Source organism: Leuciscus leuciscus (assembly GCF_965113295.1).
Source record: "Leuciscus leuciscus genome assembly, chromosome: 13".
In the NCBI taxonomy this organism is placed as follows: Eukaryota; Metazoa; Chordata; class Actinopteri; order Cypriniformes; family Leuciscidae; genus Leuciscus; species Leuciscus leuciscus.
Window position 1 is genome coordinate 16,030,360 of NC_138737.1, and position 22,859 is coordinate 16,053,218.

The window sequence follows — 22,859 nt, forward strand, 5'->3', positions numbered from 1 at the left end:
CAGAAACAGCCATTCACTGCCATTATAAAGCTTGGAAGAGCCAGGACATAAAATTTTTTTTTTTTTAAATCATTCTGATTGTATTCGACTGAAAGAAGAATGTTATATAGGCCTACACCTAGGATGACTTGAGGGTGAGTAAATCATGGGCTAATTTTCATTTTTGGGTGAACTATCCCTTTAATAAAGGGTTTGAAACAACTTGAGGGTGAGTAAATGATGACAGAATTTTCATTTTAAAAAGTGAACTATTCCTTTAAGAACTTAAAACAATTTGTATATACAATAAACTGTTCTTAAAGTTCATATTATTAGACTGAAAATGTCCACTTTATTTTCAACCCATGAGCTGGCAGGGCCTTGAATGTGCGAGACTTCCGGTGTCTTTCACTTCCAGTTAATTTTAGCTGTTCAAAAACAGTTCGATATGTTAGCCTACTTGATATTGCAAAATGGTAGTATTTCTCATATTATTTAAATCTACTGTAGTAGACTAGTTATAAACAGTGGTTTGTAGTGCACACATTTGACCATTTATTGCACTGTTCTTCTAGTTATGTATATATAGCGGCTAATAAATCTGAAATCTCGCACATTCACAGAAAACAGCGTTGCAAAATAAGGTGGATACGGATCAGCTCATCACGAATCGGATCTGCTCCAAAGAGCTCGGTTCAATGAGTCAGTGAGTTGTTCACTCGAGAAACGATTACACTGATTCGTGAATGTTTCAAAAAGGTTTTGTGAGCATGTTCGACCATGGGTTCAACCGATTAATTAAAAAGATCCGACTCAAAAGACTGATTCGTTCACGAATCTTACAGAACTGCATATGGTGCATTCTGGAATTCAATCAACTGGTCATCCTCGCAGTCGCAGGCACTGCGCCCACACCTCAACCCCCCTGCCACCGCTCGTGCCAATGATGTCATTCTATTTCAACGGCTGAGGGGCGGGGCCGTGACAGGCAGCTCCTCCCTTCGAGCCAATAGCATTTGGGCATAGACAACTCCAGCAGCGCGTGTCCATAGTCTGTGGGAGGATCTAACGGCAGCGCACCGAGAGTCCGTTCCTCCACGGCCAGCCAAACACTTGAACACACACACTGCGCCAGAGAAAAAGGAAACCTTCAGCGCTGAAACTTCAGTTTGATCAAAAGGTAAGAGTTGATTTCGAAAGCATCTGCGTTGCTATTAGTTTTGATCAGATAGTGGAACAAGCGAGAGCCATTTCACGGCTTAACACTTCTGCGGGGAGAAAAGAAGTAGGTGTTGGCTTCAGAAAAGCGTCTTTTATGAAGATCAACAACTTGACGTGTTTCTTTAAAAGCCAGGGAAAATATTTTGATTGTGACCTATGAGGATCTTTTGTGAAGTTGAAGTTGTGGTGTGTTTACGGTGGTCACACCACCTGTTTTCACACGCAGCTCGGTATCGCAGTGTTTGTTTTTGACTACAGCACCAGATTCAGATGGATTTGGCTTGGGAGTGTGAGACAACACCCCACATCGTTGTATTTAGGCTCACAATGTCGTAGATAAGTTTAGAGACGTCAACGTTACACTAATATCCGCGCGTATAGACACACTGATTATTATTGGTGAAACTTGGAAGATGAAAGACCGCGCCTCGAAATGAAATAACTTTCAGCTCATGTTTTTCAAGTCTCAGCAGCTCTTAGTGTGGGTTCATGTTACAGAATTTAGCGCTAGTGCGCGTTCATGCCAAACTTTTTTTTTTTTTTTTTTGGGTCAGTGACGTGATGGTCATTTATGTTGAAGGGGGTTTTATAAAATTGGCACTTACTACGTTTTTATTAATTGTAAAAGTTTACAAATAACTTTGAAGGACTATTAAAGTGTACGCTAACGTGGGATGAATAAGTTACTCCAGTTTTCGAGGGGAAGATTGTTTTTCTACAGAAACGTACATGGAGCTGGTCGCCTCCTCCTGAACGCCGCCATGTCGACGTCACATGACCAGCTGATCGAAAGTCCATGGATGTTGAGAGTATGTGGAACGAAAAATTTAATTCTTAAAAAAAGGAAAGGCTGGAATAATTGGTTATTATTGTTTCTGTTGTAAGATACATAAGCAGATAAACGTAAACATTTTAATTGTATTTACGCTTTTGAAAGTGTTTATATTGAAAACTTATTTCTTAGAAATGCTTGATGTTTATGCTTCTTGACATTTATTAAAGTCACCGTGACATCCTTGCACAACCTGTCACTCACATGGGATCACAGCAGTAGCAAACCACAGTGATCCAATCAATTCCCGATGGAACTGAATTACCCCCCCCCCCCCCCCCCCCCCCCTCATCCCTCATCCCTCATCCCTCATCCCTTGTTTGGAAAGCCGTTTCACTCGGATATATGGATATGTACAGCACAGGGAAGAAAAAAACTATTGTATCGGAACTTCTGTTTCATGCCGACTTTAGCTAAATTGTTTTTTGAAAACATAGGTAATCAGTGTTTTTGAAAAAAATTATAAAACCATATCTAGTGTAAATTATTACATTTCTAAGAACTTTTTATTACCCCGGATTTTCTTGTTTGTCATTGAACCATGTGTGTTTTGGACAGAAACAGCTGGTCATGGTCTGTTTTGTAGGCTAATGAAAGTGAAATGTTCATATAAAAACTTGTTAGACAGGAATGATCCAGGTGTTTGTGTTTGAAGCAGTTGCCTATAGGAAAACTACCTAATGTGTTTAGGAAGGAAGAGGCCACATTTCAGCAGGAATTTCGCAGCTATTCTCTCTGAAACAGACCACCTACTCCATGTAAGGACAGTGTTTACATCCCAACGGCCATGGCTCAAAACATACTGAGCTACCTAGACAGAATCTTTGGGCTTACCGAGGACTGGAATATTCACTGCATGCATTGAAATAGCTTGACTTGCTGCTTGTTTAATGTATTATTTTTTTTAATCTGATGAGTGTGACTGTGATAAACTGATGCAAAAAAGAGTGGAGGGTCTGAAGAGCATCAGTCTCTCTTGATAAGAATGTCTGAGTGTGCCAGTCATGCTAGTAGGGACTACTGCGTCTGTTGTGCCGCCTCAGCAGTGCCAACAGGTGTGGGCTCGCAGCCACACTTCTCTCTGTGTATGAGAGGTGCAGGTCGATATGGCTCGTTATTCAGCTTGCTGTCCGAACATCAAAGTGAGGCACACTGGTTTGATTCGGACGCAGTCTTTAGTGCTTTAGTGGGCACATTTGTGATGCAAACTCTGCACATGCTAAAAAAAAAAGTAAAATAATCAAAACAGAACTGATATTTTATCTGTAAATGAATTAGGCTTATTAAATGTGTTGACTGAGCGTTAACGAACAGGGAGGTTTGTTTGTTTGGCTTCATCTTACATAAGCAGAATGTTTTTGAGGGTGGTTTCCTGCATGCTAAAAACAAGTAGATGTCCTGGAGGACTGTCTGTATGCTGTTGTGTCCTCTGGGCTGTTTTCTCCTCCTGTGGAATCACACACTTATGAAGTAGAGGAACGCTTGGATCCACCAGCAAAGACACCGATTTGATAGTTATAGAAGTGTGAGGTCTGTCCTGCCCTCAGTGGCTGCAGGTGATGTCAAAAAAAATAAAAATTAAATTAAATTTATATATAAATACCTGTCAAGGATGCATTAAATTGACCAAAAGGGACATTAAAGATATTTATATTATAATCTTACAAAGCATTTCTATTTGAAATAAATGCTGTAGCTTTTGAATGGTTTCCACAAAAATATTAAGAAGCACAAACGTTTTCAACTCTCAAAATAATTCGAAAATGCTTCTTCAACACCAAATTCAGCTTTGCCATCACAATAATTAATATTGTAAAATAGAAAGCAGTTGTTTAAACTGTACTATTGTATAGGGCTGTAATCAACCAAAGAAAATCTTGGTCGACTGAAGTCCTGAAATTTTCGACTAAAAATTACGTTAGGAAAAAAAACGTTAAATTAATTAGCTGCGCAGTACTTGGTAGCCTTGTTGTCCGCCGAAATGAATTATAAATAAATATAAAAACTAGTAGGCTATTTGCAGTATATTAAATTGTTTTTGACCTAATTATTTTGCACTGAAATTAGTCTGACACACGAGTTTGTCGGTTCTGACAGCGTTGCATTCACGTGCACCTGCGCAATATCGTAGCCTATGATTTCCGAAAATAGTACAATGTTGTCAACTAGTGATATCATCACAAGAACTTTTGAGGAATATGCAACATAATTTAGACAATTGTTTTTGTCAAATGTATTCTAATAACTGACAGACACTATCATTTCAGCCGCTCTGTGGAGCTCAGCTTCGTGGCTGAGACACGAATAGACTATTCACTTTTAAAAAAAGGCTGCCACACTGCCGATGTTTTTGTTGACATGGTAGAAGACTGACTGACTATGAATTAAACGCTCTCACAATTAAATAAATAATATTCAGCAAACCTTCTAGTAGCCTACTTTCTACAATCTGTCTCTCTTCTCCTGTGGGTTGGGCTAATCCAAAAGAAGTGAAAACAAGGGGGGTGTTCTGAAACAGACTGTTACCTGTGAAACAGGGGTGCTCTGAAAACACCCCCATTAGCAATTAGTGCTTTCCACCTGATGAAATGAACGCGGCAAAACTGATGAAATGAACGCGGCAAAAAATCTACCAATCAGAATTTTGGTAGAGCCAGAACGTATCGACCAAATAATCGACTAATCAACTGGGAGATTACAGCCCTACTATTGTATGAACCATTCGATATAGCCTAGTACAGTTTAATGCTTAACAAATCGGTGTCCTTGCTTGTGGATCCAAGTGTTCCTCTTCTTCAAGTGTCTGATTACTAATGCTAAATTTAATGCTCAAAATGAAATGCTGTCTTGTGGGCAACACTGCGTTTCGGATGACCCAAGTTTGAATCTCAGCTCATGGTCCTTTCTGATCTCATCCCCCCTGGATTCCCTGCTCTGCCTCTTTAACCACCAAGCGTTCCTAAATAAGTGTCCTAAATAAGTTTAAAAACCCTTGATCTCACAGAGGTCAGGATCAATACAGCTGGATTCCCAAGTGTTTTTCTGCTAGCCAATCCTTTAAAAAAAAAAAAAAAAAAAGAGTATTTAGAATTATGAATGATTTCATTTTTTACGTCACTGCTGTTAAAAAATAGAGAGAACATGTCCAAACTAGCAGCCTCTACCTTTTCGCTCACTTTCTGACTGCTCAAAGATCAGTTTGTAGTGTGCAATGTCACTGTTTTCAGGTCAGTGTGAGCCATCTGGGCTGCAGTCCATTTAGTCTTCGATGAACACCTGATCGTGTGAGAAAGAGGGACAAAAAATATGAGGAGGAGGAAGAGAGGACGGTTTTTAATTAGGACACCCTTTTTTTTTTCTCCTCTCCATTTCACCCTCTCTAGGAACAAGAACAAACATTCAAGTAGGTCAGACACTTCTGCTTCTTCTGTCATTAGCTTAGAAAAATCTGTCCATTTCATTTTGCTAGGGTGACTCTCTTTCCTTCCGTCTTTCGTTCGTTTGTTCCTTCATTCCTGACTGAATGAAAGTTGAAATCAGAGACACTCACCACTTAGAAATGCTCAGTCTTTATTTACAATGTAACATCATTGTTTCTATTAGCCTTAACTTAAGCGTTAGAACTTTAAAGTTGTGCTCTATTTGTTTGAGATTTTCCGCCTTGATGTGTGTGATACACTGGAAGTGTTTCCTCTCTCAGTGTGACACCAGTGAGACCTCAGGAGGCCTTAAATTAGTTTAATCTTCTGTGCTCGTCTCTGTTCTTCCGTGTGGAGAATCTGATCTAAGGATCCGCTGCTGCTCAGAAGCATGAGGCTGTTCTTGTGTCTGACATTTGCTGTTGATAGGCTGTCACCCTTGGGGTCAATGAATCCTGTAATATAAGTGTTGCTGTAGCAATCTGCAGCAAGTGGCACTGGGATTGTGCTTCAGCAAGTTGTTGTCATTTGGCTTTCCACACAAACACACATTGTGTCATCTCACACAGCAGGTGATAAGACATTACACATATTGGTGGAGATTTAGCTTTCACCCGGAATTCCAATGTTAAACACAATGGGTCTCATTCATGAAACATTCGTAAATATACGAGTAAATATGTGAGTGATTTGCGCATAAAGAGATATTCCCGAAAATTCTTCTCCTGATTCACAAATACTTCGTAAACGTCAGATTTGATAGTGAAATGTGTGTGTGGGTTAATGAATTCCAATCAGTCGTAAGCACGTTCATTCTCTCAATTACCATAAATCCCGCCCATTAAAACCGACTGACAACTATATATGGGCATTATATTATGACACGAAACGAAGGATTTCATATGTCTTCTCAAAATGAAGAAGATAAATTTCTCAGATGCAGAAATTGAAGTTTTATTATCAGAAGTTCATTCAAAACGCCACATTTTATTTTCAAGCGTAGCCTACATAGTGGCGTATCAGGTCCTAAAAAAAAAGGATTTGGGCTTTAGGTAAAAATGCTTGGCAGATGCAGTTAATGGAGTTTCATCTGTTAATCGAACAGTCCCAGAAGTGAAAAAAAATGGTTCGACATGAAGCTTGACGGCAACACTTGTGACTTGCGGACTTAAAAATGAATAAACAGCTTGAATATAAAAAAAAAAAAAAAGACTTGCGGACTTGTGTTCCCTTTGCAGATGCTATTACTGGCTCTCGTAATAAAAGTAAAAAGAAAACCCGTATGTAATTACTATACATAATATTTTTTCAAAATGCTGTGTAAATATGTACCCGATTAAGGTGAATTAAAATTCAGCCTTATTAATGAGCAAAACGTTCGGATGTTAAACGCACTATTTACGCGTGGCTGGGAGCAGGTGTAGATTTCTTTCGTACCAACTAACATTTGGAAAATACTAGTGATGCTCCGATTGATCGGCCGCCGATCATGATCGGCCGATATTGGCAAAAAATAGCTTGATCGGCAACCCCCAAAAGCGCCGATCAAAAAAGCCGATCACGTGACGTAAATAACTCGTGCAACTTTTCCGCATGCGCGGCAACACAACAGCAGAGCAGAGCTTGCTTAACAGTGGCAAAATGAGTTCTCCTATGACGGCAATTCAATGGCAATTATAAACGAGCGCACAACTGATGCTGGCGCGCGCGGTAAATGACATTCGCGAGAGGATAACAGATCTACGCGCGAGGAAACGGGAACTCGCGAGCTCATTCAAACCCTGCGCGGGCGCATGACATCTCTGCCCTCGCGCGCGCGCATGATCATTCCCAGCACTCTCGCGCTTGATCTCCTCTCGCCTGCTGATTTTGCTCACTCGAACACTTTTATTTTTGGCAGTCGAGGGGCGGAACTTACTGTTTTAATAACCTCAAATGTCATTGTCATTATTTTATTTTTTGGATCTGATGTAGTTAGTTCCTCAACTACATCCATTGTACACCCTCTTTGTTTTGAAAAATTATACTGTGCCTTATTTGGAAAAGGTGGCCTACAGTAGCCTTATGTTATCTTGTTTTCTAACTACAATTAAATAAATATTGGTGGTTCTTCAAGATTTTCTTGACTCTAGCATATTTCCATTCTGTGATCGGCAGTGATCGGCAATCGGCAGATCATGATTTTGGTGATCGGTAATCGGTGATCGGCCCCAAAAATGCTGATCGGAGCATCACTAGAAAATACGAACATTTTAATGAATCCGAAAATTTACGCCAGAACCACTTTACACACGATTTACACAAAAATTCGTTCTGCTCGTGTTTCATGAATGAGACCCAATTATTTAAAACATTAGTTGAAATAATGCAGGCTGATGGCTTCAACAAACGCCTTCCTAAAATAAGTGCCCAAGTCATTTTGATGATCAAATGACTTAGGCAATTATTTTAGGAAGGTGACGATATACAATATTAACAACTTTGTAGCTCACTTTAGGTCTGTTTTTAAAGGTTTATAAGTTTGTTAAAAATCTATTCCCCTATTTACTACCTGACTGTTGCACTCTAAGTGATACAGATGTCTACAGCTGGACTACGGTTCCCAGTGTACATTAAATTACTGCTTTACACCGTTTTACTTGAGGTTGAGCATTATTTTCATAGGTTTTTTTGTAGTAGATGTAGTAGAATATTTTTTTGTAGCAGAAGTATCCCACTCACTTGAATCATAAACTCTGGTTTTAATCTCTGTTATCTTTCTGTTTTACAGAGACTTTGTACTCTCAAATTCCAAGACCAAGCTTTGTTTGCCCGGCAAATTACATGCATTAAAAGCACAACCAATGACAAACACGACCAACCAACAACTTGTGATATCCGTTTCCTCTGTAATATGTAAAGAATAAGTGACGTCAAGTTGTTGAATTATTATAAAACTATAAATTATTAGTGTGTGCATTATTATTATTTTTCAATAATTAAATACCCCAGTCAATTATTCTGCTTATACTACGGTTACCACACCTCAAAACATTGTTCAAGAACAAAAACATTTCAAGACATTTTTTCAGGTTTTTGTCCTTAAAACGCTCTTGTGTGTAGGATTTCTTATTCATCTAATCCCAAGCCTCCGTTGCTAATTCCAATTACGAGCTAAACGAGAATTTTTTCGTTTATCTACAACTTATCTACAATTCTGAAGGGAAATAAAGTAGCCCTATATATATAAAAATTCAAATGAATTAACCAGAGAGAGACAGCGAACGCTAACACATACGCGAGTGAGTAACCTAATAGTGAAACTTGTGTTAATTACAGTGAAACTTGTGTTAATTACAGTGAAGTTATCATCACTGAGAAATATAATGTAGCTTTCAGTAGTGAAGCTGTTTTGTTTATAAAAGTCACGGGCAGAGGTTGAAAACATACGTACCTAATATAATGTAATTTTGTGACGTGCCTGGAACTACTTTAGCCGTGCTTTTCCCTGAAAATAATTGCACAACTCAGAACGTTTGTCAACCAATCAGATTGAAGCATTCATCAGTAATTTTTATGATGCTGCATCGAGTATAGGTTTTTGAATTTAGAGAATAATGTTTGTTACATGTTGAACACACAAACCAAGCCCTAGCAAAAGTTTTTAAACGTAGCAACTGAAACATTCTTAACCTGCCCAGCGTGTGTGCAGATTCCACACAGTCCAGCAGACGCCGTCCTCATAGCCTTCATACACTAACCTCAGGACTCTCATCTGTTTTTAGCTTCGAGTCAGGGTTGGATTAGAGAATTGAGAATGATCCTAGATCAGAATCAATAAACTAGTCAAAGTGTAGGCTACTCTAAGATCATTATCTTTAATTTTTGGACCCAGCAGTGAGAACAACAGGGGATGATTTATTTGACTAGCTGAGTGTGTTTACGCTTTCTGTAAGTCACTGTGAGCCATGTTTTTTTTCGCTTAATCAAGTGTGATAGTTCAGCCAAAATATAAATATCTATCATTATTTACTTTTATGACATCTGTGAAACACAAAGAAGATTTTCAACTGTTTTTGCCCATACAAGGAAAGTCAAAGGTCCAAAAAATATTCATTGGACAAAATGAAAAGTTATTTTTGGGTGAACTGTCTGGCTTAGCCTATTTCTTAAAGTCACCATGAAATCAAAATTGACCATTCTATTTTTTTTAAATGGAATATATATAAATGATGACATGTTTTTCAGCACAAAAATGGGACAACTTGTCACTAACATAAGATCCAATCGATTCCTTATAGACAAAATCAGTGGCACGAAGGCATGAATATGCAGGTGTTATCACTAATAGATTTTTAGGATTCTCGAAGCTTCCTTATGACGATGTGATTCATGTTTAAGGTAATGAAGGGGAAGAATAATGAGACACTTAAGGGTCTCCATTTTGAGATATTCTCCCATAGAACAAAATTTTGCCACTTGCTGAAATAACCAAACTTGGCAAGGTTTTCAGTATAAAACTATGAAGCTGTTTTGCCAGATTAACATTACAGCACCTACTAGAGAAACAGCAAGATATGCTTATCTGAAAGTGGTTTAGTAAAATAAGAAATGTGGAGTCAAGGAGTTTGTGCAGGAACTTCACACTTCCTCTGAACAGGAATGAGGTGGGCGAAATGGCAAAAATATATCACGTTTTTTTATGTTGGTTAAATTCATACAGGTTTGGAACAACTTGAGGGTGAGTAAATTATGACAATTTCTTATTTTTGGGTGAACTATACCTTTAAGACAACTGATATGATCTGATATCATCATATCACCCCTAGGTTGACCCCCTCTCAGGAATATTGAAGACACACATCAGCAAACACTTTTCAAAGCCCTTCTGGTTCAATTCAGTTTTGCTTACATGTTTCTGATATAAAACCGTCTAGCAATCCAGTGGGAAAAGAATAAGTGCGTTTCTGTGAGGTGTCTCAGTCTTAAAGACCTTACAGACCCCCTGATGATCTCTACGGGTCATTAATTGTGAGATTAACTGTGAATTGATGGCAGAGCTTCACCTTATTAAATGAATACTTATACCCCATTAAATATTTCTAATGTGCTCCAGTGGGTTTAAGTATATTGAAGCTCCAGTCAGATTTCCTGGAGAGAGAGATTCATCATCTTTACCTGTTCATACAGACGCATACAGCGAGCGCAGTGAGACTCCTGCTGATAATAATTGGTCAGTATTGGTCATCATGGTTCGTTTTGAGCCTAATACATCTAGTATTAAAGGTGCAATGGTGTAAAAACACAATTCTGAACATTGATTTGTGTGTGTGTGTGTACTCTCACTCAGTAATATAACTTTTTTTTTATACATTTCGAAGTGTGTGTGTGTGTAAAAAAAAAAAAAAAAATATATATATATATATATATATATATATTATTAATACAATTATAAAAAAAGCTAATCTAAAATAATAAATAAAGTGCATCCAGAATTTTGGGTTTCGGCCCAGAATTTTAATTTTGGTGCTTCTCTACTTTATAGTTATCATTCTTGGTGTGAACGGCCCTAAATTATACAGGACTAGGGGTGTCACAACATGCCGGTATTGACGATAATCATGATACAATTTAAAATATATATGTATATATATGTATATGTATATATATTTATATAACGTTAATACTGCTGCACTTATGATAATATCATAAATTCAGTTCCAGTAACTCTGGTTGACAGTCCAACATAGTAGGTGCCAGTATTGCTCTGTAAAACTGGTTACTGCCCATCATAAAACGGCAAAAAGAAGGCTGCAATGACGCTGTGTGTAGCTACTACTGCCACACAAAATCATTCCACAGCGACAGGCGAAAGCTCTACCGAAACACTACCGAAAAACAGTTAAGTCAGCTCGCCATTTTGGGAGTTTTTTTTTTCTTTCGACACCCCACTCTACAGGAAGGGACAGTCAAAATGCTTTTGTACACGTATGGTTACAGCGAAAAGTTTGACACAAGTGCACACATCCAGTAGGCAAAAAGCTACAAATAGAAAGATTCTTTATTTCATGTTCTCTATTTAATGGAACTGTGGTGTGCCAACTTTTTCCTTTTTGTGATTAGTTATGGTGTAAACTCTCCCTCCACCTCCGTACACTAGTTTTTTATTTTTTTTAGCATGATTAATTTCTCAGAAAATCAAAAGCACAATCAAACAAAAATATTTAACTGTTGCCATTATTATTAACATTATTCAAAATTATTCTATAGTTATCACAATGATATCGTTATTGTGATTTTTCTTTTCGCCACAATTATAACATAGTGAAAATCTGATGTTGTGACTGCTTATCCCAACTAGTGATGTCATTTTGCTCATCCCTAGTAAATAGGGTCATCTTGCAAACAGTTGGTTTGAACTTCAGACAGAAGCTGTGTCCGAAACCACTCCCAATCCACTATATAGACAGTGCACTATATCGGGGGTGTCGGCCATTTTGAAGTGGTGTCCGAATTCTGAGTGAACAACATATTCGTTCACTACTTTTACCCACAATCCTCTCTGAATATGAGTGTACATTCGATGTGCACTTGCTGAAGCAGTATTTCCCACAATCCAATGCGGAGAGGACTGAGCGCACATGAAAGTGCGGGAGCGAGCGAGTTTAAACAAGAAATTACTTTACAGCTTTCTTATTTCTGCTTTAACATTTATTTAATGCGAGTTTTAGGGGGTTTTTTTCTACCTTTTTTTTTATTAATCATTACTTGAATAAAACATATAAAAATATTGAGACAATATTATATAGATGAATGTTAAATTTAAATGAACTGATATTAATAAGGTGAATTATATAGGTATATATATAATTTGTTTTTTATATATTTTTTTTTTATTAAAATATAGAATTTAGTCATTAATTCAATTTGGTGTGTTTTACTATAAGCCAGGTGTTTTAACAATTTGTTAAAAACCCTGAGGGCACTCAACGACCACGTCATCTGTGAGCGTTTCGAACAATTTCAGTCGATGAAACTACAAAGCTGGCACGGAGGTATATATAATTACAAAATAAAGTCATTATGATTGTTATTGTTGTTAATATTATTTTATAAAGTAAGTAACATGTAAGATAAAAGGAGTTTTATCACTACGTGTGACGAAGCCATTTCTGTGACAGCTCCAGCTCTCCGACGCACGGTGTAAACGTCAGCGTCTGTATTCACTCGCTTCATTTCGTTCACTCCTTGCAGATATAGTGCACTCAAATGTCATACACTATATAGGGATTGGTGATTGAGTGAACGTTTGAGTGGTTTCGGACACAGCTAGAGACAGAATGCTGCGTGATTTTACAGCTTGCCTGTGAGCTCTGTGCTGCGGCTCCCACTGCAGGCATCATATATTCACATCGTCCACCAGACACAATCTCACCAGTGCTCACATCGTCCGTTACTTCCTGGAGACTCACAGGAACCAGGCCAGTGGGCATCACTCATGTACCCTACCTGTCTGAGGTCTTTGTGGGAATGAGACGGAGACCGAGAGCGAGTTACTCAGTTCAAAAGTTTCCGTGTCCACTCAGTGAACAGGCAGTGACAGATGAGTGCAGACTTCACAGTGGAGACGCTTCACACACCCTCACACTGGGCGATATAGCCTTTTAACAATAATATTTTTAATTTATTTAAACCAAACAGCCATTATTGTTTAAGGCAAGGAAAATAAAGTTAAAAATAATCAAGGCATGTTTTCCACAATGTATATACCTGTATATACACTACCAGGTCAGTATGGACTTTTTTTTCCTTTCCATCCATAAATACGCACACATGCATGCATACAAGTGACAGTAAACATACTTATAATGTTACAAAAAATTGCTGCTTCACATAAATGCTGTCTTTTTAACTTGCTTTTCATCAAAGAATCCTGAAAAGTATCACAGTTTCCATAAAAATATTAAACAGCACAACTGTTTTGTTACATGAGCAGCAAATCAGCATATCAGATAGATAGATAGATATTCATTCATTCAGAGTTTTGATTCACTGAAACCAGCAGTTTAAACTGATTCACTGAAATGATTCAGTGTCAAACCTCCATTTAAAACGAGATTCACCTTCCCGTGATACTAAAGGCCAATTTATACTTCTGCGTCGGGTGCGCGTAGAAGTTACGGCGTAGCATACGCATTGACGTGTACCATACGTCGTACCCTTCGCCGTACCCTGACGCGCACCTCCTCAAAAATGTAACTACGCGTCGCGGCGACGCGGACCGCAAGATCTGTGATTGGTCGGCTGGATAGCATCGCGTTTTCCACCTACGCATTTCCGGAATGATCTTCTGCACTCTGCACCGCACGCCCGCCATTTTTAAATTCCGAAGATCAGTGAAGAGCCATGGAAATAGACCAAGTGACCGAGAGATTGCTTGAAGAAGTGCGGAAAAATACAGCCATCTGTATGACTCCTTCAGTCGCCATTGCTCGTAGAAACCTAAACTCAAAATAGCCGCGAGGAATGTAAACACAGTGGAACTGGAACATTAAAACCCACCCGCGCCAACTAGCGTTTCGGCTGTGTAACTGCAGAGCAACACAGACATTCGCAGAAGTATAAATGCTCACGACGGCGTAGCCTACGACGTACACTACGGCGTACACTCGACGCAGAAGTATAAATTGGCCTTAAGAGGGAACAGGAAACTAGTTTATTGACACATGCTCTTTAGGAAGCTTAATGGCCAAATTAAAAGCACATTAAGATAGTTGCGTCGTTCACGGTGTTGCTTAATTTGATATCATCAGTGAAATTGTCGCACATTCATCATGAATGTTCGATATGTAATCCAGCCATTTTAGAGGCCCATCAGTCCACAGTTCCTGTGGCTCAAGGTCAATCGAAAGCATTGAAAGTGTCCACACTCGTCCACTGCGCACCCTTAAAACGCTCTCCTGGGCCCCGTTTAGTCTGTGTGTGTCAATTCTGTGGTGGGTTTGGAGGGAAGAAGGCTGCCGTGATGGACTTGACTCAATTATCCTATGATCCCTTATGGAAATCTTTGAAGCAGAAATTCTAAACCCCCTCCTGAATCCAATTTAAATCTCATTCACTTTCCATATCCAGGTTATATTGAACTGTTTTAGATTCTTATCAATCATAATGAAACCCGCTTTTTCTCATTTTCTTCTTATTAACTTCTGCTGATTCACTCAGTGCTGGACTCACCTAGTCTTTGATTCTGTGGATGTTAGGGATGTACAGAACTACAGGTTTTCTTAATTGACTAGATGTAGGATTTCTGAAGGACTACTTGAGTTGTCAGCCTTAAAGGGATTTTTCTTTTTTTTTTATTGAAAATTTTCATTCAGGAGATATTTTGAATGATGTGGGTAACCTAACAGTTGATGGGACCCCATTGACTTTCATAGTATGAGAAAAAATATATAAAGTCAATGGGTGCCCCACAACTGTTTCGTTATCTATATTCTTCAAAATATCTTCTTTCGTGTCCAGCAGAAGAAAGAAACTCATACAGGTTTGGAACAACTTGAGGGCGAGTAAGTAGCCCCGTTTACATGCACACATTTTTGCTATTCTGATTAAGATCGTTCTGATTGACGGATTCCGGTTGACTGTTTACATGGGATGTTATCTAAACCGATCTGGTGTTTACATGTGCTGACACTTTCAATCGAAATCATTTTGTGACATGCGCACACTTGTCTGCCGGATCTGGAAGCTCATTATTTCCCACGTTTTCAATCCTGTCAAGATTGGTGCATCACAGCCGCGTTTCCACTGTCGGGCCAGTGCGAGCCAGGGCTTTAAACGGGCCGTGCCAGGTTAATAGCCTCGGGCCAGAAGCTCCACAGCGCTTCACTTAAAACACGCCCGAAACACGCCTCTCTGGAACAACATCACACAAACCCATCATTTCACCAACAAAATGGAAGTTTTATCAGAAAACTAATCAGAAAGAAATCACTGGGAACAGCGTGATCGCAAAACAAGAGCGACCGTTTGCTGGCATTATTGTTGTTTAATTGAATATTTAAAACCCAAGAATCGATGTTTTACCACAGGTTTATAATGAAAAGCGACACATTGATCATAATGAATTAATTTGTGTCAAAATTGCACATTAGCAATCATCTCTGACATTAGTCACACAGATATAAAGTGGTTTACCGTTTATGACGTTTGTGAACGTCTATTTCACAAAAGAAAGAGGACACACAACTTATTCAGTCGCGTCTGTTTGTTTATTTGGTAGCCTAGTTACAGGACATATTTACATCACATTTAGAAAGAATGATAATTTCTACAAATATGCCACCAAAAATATTACCTGAGGAGCTTTAGCACTCTCTCCCAGAAGGATACAGTTATATTTTCAGTCAGAGATAAAGAGGATAGTCCGGTATAAAGAGACGAGACGTACGCTACTGACAGATAAAATAAAAACAGGATTATGATAACCTATATGATTTGTCTGATTTCTTGATTTGTCTGATTTCGCTGATTTCTAAGCGTTCATATTTACCATGTTTACTATGGTAATGGTTAGCGTGCATCGTTTTTTGCATCGGGTCACAAACAGAAGGCATTATGTTAGCTGACAGAATTATCTGGCGCAAAACCAGGCATGCGCAGAAAGACGTTCACTCAAAGTAATCGGATCAGCTCGTTTACATGGTGTAATCTTTCATTTGTTCGGTTCATGAAAAGGTTTATTCCACCCCCTTCAATCCGACTGAAATTTCAATCGGTTTGAGCATTTTTATTCAGATTGAGGTGTTGACATGGAGCATTTTCATTCTGATTGGACTTTTAAACTGGTTATAATCGGAATACAATGCTACATGTAAACGGGGCTAGTGATGACAGCATTTTCATTTTTGGGTGAACTATCCCTTTAAGGAAGCCGTGTATAATTGAATGTGTACTTGTCTAGTTTATAAACAACCCACATCCTTGCCTATCTGTATCGATTAACTTAATTGTTTTGATTATGTGTAATGTGTTTGTGATTTGTTTATTTAATTTTTTTATAACTCCTCCCTTGATGACTATAAAGCCGGTAAAATATCCCACCCGCTCAGTGTTAGTCTGTCAGATTTCACTTTGTCTTCTGCTCCAGTTCAGTATTGTTATTGTTTCATAAAACTAAAAAGTACTAAAAAAAAAATTCATTCAGTGAAATATAAATATTAGTTGAAAAAATGTAAACAAAAAATAGAAATTTTGTCTTGGCACCAACCTAAAATAAAGTACATTTATGTTTAAGGTAAAAAATGACTCAAATAAAATAAAGCTAAATAACAAATGCATGCACTTAGCAAAATTACAAAAATTTTTAATAAAACCTATAAAATATAATCTAAAATAGTGAATTAATATTACTAAAAAGAACACTGCTCCGGTTTGACAGTGATTTATACCCAGAAGCATCTTTGGGATTTAAATTTCACCAGATACAATGTTTTTTGGAGCCTGCATGTGAACAGGAAGGGAGTTGTCAGAACAGGAAGTGAGCTCTTTCTCTTCTTGCCACCAGAGGCCGAGGAAATGTTTCCACATTGTGCCTTCAGAGACGTGACAGCATTCCCAGAGCAAGCACAGTGGGACATTCCCAGTGTGACACATCACAGATTTTCTCATCTATACAAAAAAAAATGTATTGCTTCATTATTTCAATTTCAGTGAATGGATAGGTCAGCTTTGTAAATTTTGGAGTTGTTCGCAACTGTTTTAAAAAGCCAGTGGTGTTCCGAATGTGTGTTTGAAGGGCTTGAGATAATGGCAGCAGAGATTAATGTCTGTGAGAATATAGGCTGCCATCACCAAGAACACCTTTCTCTCTTCAGGGAGGAACGTTTAAGAATAGCACTGACCTGCTTCGGTTCTTTTCTCTCTCTCAGAACTTGTCCGCTGTGATTTTATTTTTCAAGTTCAATGTGTGGGTGTGTCTCTGTTTCAGGATAAGCTGACAACTTCCTGTGACCGTCCAATCCAAATGTCTGATTATGAAACTGCGGTCCTCCTAACTAGTTTGAAACTACAGTAATCAAATGTTGAGTCAATCATTAAAGGTAGACTATGTAGTTTTTTTTTGTTGTTTTTTTATGTACAAATTTTCTATGAGCAAGTCCATAATCAATCTACCTTCCAAACTATGTTTTTGTCTTATCCTGAATCACTATGGTGCCCTGCGTGCCTCGTCACATAAACAGAGACAAGGATCTCCGGATGTTCTTCCGCGAGACGCATGCAGTTTTGTTTATTAACCGCTAGAGCACCAAAAGTTACACAGCGTACCTTTAATGTGTGCGTCCCTTCACACACACTTTCCTTACTAAAGATGGCATTTTAAAAGTACGTGCACAACTGTTCAAAAGTTTGGGGTTAGCAATTTATTTATTTATTTTACGTGTTTGAAAGAAGTCTCTTCTGCTCATCAAGGCTGCATTTATTTGATAAAAAATACAGTAGAAACAGTATTACAGAGTTATTACAATTTAAAAAGTTTTATATTTTAATATTATTAGTCTTCAGTGTCACATGCTCCTTCAGAAATCATTCTAATATGCTGATTTGGTGCTCAAGAAAAATTTATTATTATTATAATCAACATTGAAAACAGTTGCACTTCATATTTTTGTGGAAACTGTGATACTTTTGTCAGGTTTCTTTGATTAATAGAAAGTTCAGCATTTATTTGAAATATAATGTTTCCAAAATTGCCATGATACTTGTCCAAAATAACAATATTACTGTGATATTACCATGATTTTTGTTTTGTACTTGCTAGCCTGCTGATGTGTTGAAAAATGGCATGTGTGTTTATTAGTCTAAATTTCTTAATCATGCACACAAGCCCAAAATCTTCTGCTGGAGTGTGTCCGCATTCACTGGGCTACTGTACGTGTGTGTGTGCTTAAATGTGGACAACTGGTTAGATTGGCACTATTTTAAGAAAATGTGTGGCTGTGAGTGTGTTCTTTGGCTGTGACAGTTTTGGGCCATCGTGTCCTTATTTTTTTTCTCCAAATTGCGGGAAAGAGAGGAAGAGGGTGGGACAGGAAAGTCTTTCTTACTGTATATTTTTTTCCATACTCTTCATGCTCTCACTTTGTGTGGATGCAAGAACTTCTCCCAAATAAGGCCTTCAACAAAATGTACTTTTTTCATTCCAGTGTGACCTTCATTTTCAGGTTGAGTTTGGGTCTTGATCAGCATTTTGGCCTCCTGATTTCTGCATAAATGCAGGATAGATCGTGGACCTGCTACACTCTATTATGTTGTGTTTCTCAAACAGGGGTTCACTCACTAAATTATTATGATGATTGGACATATTTCGTGGCTCTCTAGAATACTTGATTCTGATTTGTTAAATGTTTGTTTACAATTACGGCGAAACTGGATATTTCACCGCACGCAGTCAATGGCAACGTATCACTGCTACTTTCACGTCTCTCGTATCATTCTTCAGTCTCTATCTTTTAATTTTATTGCATTTCTATGATATTTAAAATGGCTAATTGGCTCCAACTTCTCAGAACAGTTACGATTACCAGCTGTAATAAAATGTTTAGCTTTGTAGCTAAACATGTTAGCTAACCAGTCTGTAGAAAAAGTTAATTGGAAATAATATTATATCTATCTAATCTATCTATCATGCAATTTTATTTGCTCAATAGCTATGTAATAAATGGGATAATCTACTGCCAGTGGGTCATCATCACAAAATATGAGTATTGTATTTGTTTTGTGAATTTCATTTGAACCATGTCTCATTGTAGTCTTCTTTCTTTTTCTTTAGTGATGGCAGCTATTCGTAAGAAGCTGGTGATTGTGGGAGATGGAGCCTGTGGAAAAACATGTTTGCTCATTGTGTTCAGTAAAGACCAGTTCCCAGAGGTCTACGTGCCCACAGTGTTCGAAAACTACATTGCTGACATAGAGGTGGACGGCAAACAGGTCAGTTATCCTAAAATAGTGTTGTACACAGTCCTTTTTCCTTGTTTTGTGGACAGAAGCACTGAGAATGTAGTGTGTCTTGGTATGTTTGTTTGAGAGAGGGAATTGGGTGTTCCTGCAACCTTATAACCCAAATTTCAGGCCATCCTGATCAGACATGCTGGATATAATATGAGAGAAGTTCAGCAAGAGGGAGTGCTCCTCTGATCTTAACTTACTACTATAGGAAATGGTTTGTTTAAGATTTTTGTTCATGTTTGGACTTGTAAGCTTCTTTGAAATGGAGGACAACGATATTGAAATGAACCTATAAGTTAAGGATGAATATTATTTCAGCAGTTAAATTTGCGCAGACCAGTGTCCCAGATTTTTTGATTAAAAGAAAAAAGAAAAATTCGCAGTTTGTTGATTTACATTTGTTCTATTTCCTGTATGCTCCAGAACAAACATTTAATTTCCATCTCTTGTATTCACACAAAAAAACTCAAGTCTTTTAACACTTGAATGTTTTGTATTGTCATTGAAGACCTCTAGACCAGTTTGAACCGCAGTTATCGCTTTAAATAGCTTTAGGTTTATAAATGGTGTTTGTATTTATGACCACTGATCTTGATGACAAGATGACTCAAAGTCCAGTGACATACCTGCATATATCTCTCTCTCTCTCTCTCTCTCTCTCTCAGGTGGAGTTGGCTCTATGGGACACAGCTGGTCAGGAAGACTATGATCGGTTGAGGCCATTGTCGTATCCAGACACAGATGTTATTCTGATGTGTTTCTCTATAGACAGTCCAGATAGTTTAGGTACTTAACCACACACACACACACACACACACACACACACACACACACACACACACACACACACACACACACACACACACACACACACACACACACACACACACACACACACACACACACACACACACTTTTGTTCTGAAGTTTGGAGTCAGTAAGCATTTCAATCATGACAGTAAAGACATTCATGTTAAGCTGTTCTTTTGAACTTTATATTTTTCTATTAAGAATTCAGAAAAACAAAACAATGCATCAAAATTTTCCACAAAAATAAGCTGTGTTTAATAATAAGAAATTTTTCGTGACAACCAAATCAGCATATTAGAAAGATCACATGACACTGAAGACTGGAGGAATGATGCTGAAAATTCAGCTTTGACATCACAGGAATAAGTTACATTTTAAAATATATTAGAATAGAAAACAATTATTTTAAACTGATTTACTGTATTTTTAATCAAATAAATGCAGCCTTGTTGAGCATAAGAGACTAAAGAAATCTTAAAGACCCCAAACCTTTGAACGGTAGTGTTAATTACTACTTTATTTTTATTCCTGCTTCTCAGCAAATAGTTTTAACTAAAACTAGCAAGTAATTCAACTTGCACATTTTACATTTAGGTAAAATTGAAGATGATTTATTACTGAAATTTCATTAAATAATGAAATACACAATTTCCTGCAGTTATTAATATTTATAATTTACTGTATTAAATTATTTCAAAAAATATCTTAACATTGGCATCAGGTTTCATAACTTCTGTTCTGGCCTCTTCCAGAGAATATTCCAGAGAAATGGACGCCAGAGGTAAAACATTTTTGTCCCAACGTTCCCATCATCCTAGTGGGCAATAAAAAGGACCTGCGGAATGATGAACACACACGCAGGGAGCTGATCAAGATGAAACAGGTATGGCAGCAGGTGTTCGTTCGTGTGTGTGTGTGTGTGTGTGTGTGTGTGTGTGTGTGTGCGCGCGCGCACACACACGTGTTAAGCAGATGTTGCCATAGTAACATGAAGTAGATGTTTATAAGACACAGCAGAGGCCTTTTGTTGGCCTTTGCCTTAACAAACAGGACACTTCCTGTCTCTGAAAGCCACAAAGGAAAATGGAAATGCAGCTGTTTCCTGTGGGGGGAAAAGCTGCCCTCAGGGATTACATCATGTTGAAGGTTTGTTTGTAAGAATAAAGCAAAAAACAGTAGTGAAACTTCCATGCTGGTCGTCATAACACTTTTATGTTTATACATGTAGCATTTTTAAGTGATTTTTCTAATGAGGAAGATTTTAGTATACACAATTTGTACAGTAATAATCCATCATATTCTCCCAAATTGTTCGGCTACTTTTAAACACAATGCTTTGTGTTGAAAGGGACTGTTGTGGGGACCATTTAAGGTAGCTAAGAAACATTGACGTTAGTGTCTAGGAATGCTCTAGGAATTTTATCAAAATTTTAGCAGAGTTTATCTCTACAGGAATGTGGCAGTTTGTAAGTCATGTGACATTCAGCATACTACAGTTCTACAGTATGAAATGTTTATTGACGTTCATTGTATATTGTAGAGTTGTAACCTACTTCGCTTTGAATCAGTATGCAAATACAAAAAAAGTTACATTTTAATATTAATCTAGCTACATGAATTGAGTCTGTGCCTAAATATAAATAACTCAGAATGCAAATATAAGAGGGCTGCTGAAATGGAGGTCTTTTATGAAAACATTAGGGTGAGAAATGGGTGGGGTGAGGGTGTCACATGATCAATGTAATATGCTGATTTACTGTTGAACATTTCTTACTATCATCAATGTTGACAGTTATGCTTTATTAGCTGAAATAGAAATCTTTAGCATTTATTTGAAATAGTAATTGAAATGGAAACCTTTTGTAACATCTTTAAATGTCTTTACTGTCAATTTTGATAAATTGAATGCAGTGTTCACTATTAGACATTATTTTCACTATTAGATATTGTTAGTGTACAAATGAAACTAGTGATAGGGTGAAAAGAGTTCTAAAAGAATGCTTCCTCTCATTGTGTACGTGTGTTTTAGGAACCTGTAAAACCAGAGGAGGGCCGTGACATGGCTAACAGGATCAGTGCATTTGGATATTTGGAGTGTTCGGCTAAAACTAAGGATGGAGTGCGTGAGGTCTTTGAGATGGCCACCAGGGCAGCGCTGCAGGTGCGAAAGCGCAAGAAGAGAAGCGGCTGCCTACTGTTATGAGCCACACACACAGCCACACACACACACCTCCATGTTCCTTTCTGCAACTGACCCCAGGAAAAACCTACAGTACCTGCTGCGCCCCACATGTCTCGCAATCCAGGAGTGGATGACAGAAAAATATTTATAAAGAAACCAAAGTGTGTGTCAGTACCCAATGCCTCTTCATCTTGCCATCTTTCTCTCTTTTTTTCCCTTTTCTTTTCTTTTCACCAGCATACTTTCCTTCCTTTCTTCCTTCTCTGGAAGAAAGACTGAGATTAATTTTGTATTTGTACATAAATCTTCTCTGTATCTTTCGGTTCTGGTTTACAGTTATTCTATGCCTCTGTATATGATGCTCAGTGATTTAAGTTTGAAAAAAAAAAGAAAGAAGCAAAAATACATTTATCATTCATTTGAACTGCCA

The 22,859-nt window shown here is 37.9% G+C and overlaps 1 protein-coding gene across 1 annotated transcript; it reads left to right on the forward strand.

Annotated features, from left to right (window-relative positions):
- Positions 1 to 999: 999 nt before the first annotated feature.
- On the forward strand, positions 1,000 to 22,859 carry rhocb (ras homolog family member Cb). Its single transcript, XM_082188646.1, has 5 exons — positions 1,000 to 1,159; positions 19,262 to 19,419; positions 20,103 to 20,223; positions 21,000 to 21,130; positions 22,277 to 22,859. The coding sequence occupies exons 2-5, from the start codon at positions 19,264 to 19,266 to the stop codon at positions 22,448 to 22,450; spliced, it is 582 nt and encodes a 193-aa protein (XP_082044772.1). The 5' UTR covers positions 1,000 to 1,159; positions 19,262 to 19,263; the 3' UTR covers positions 22,451 to 22,859.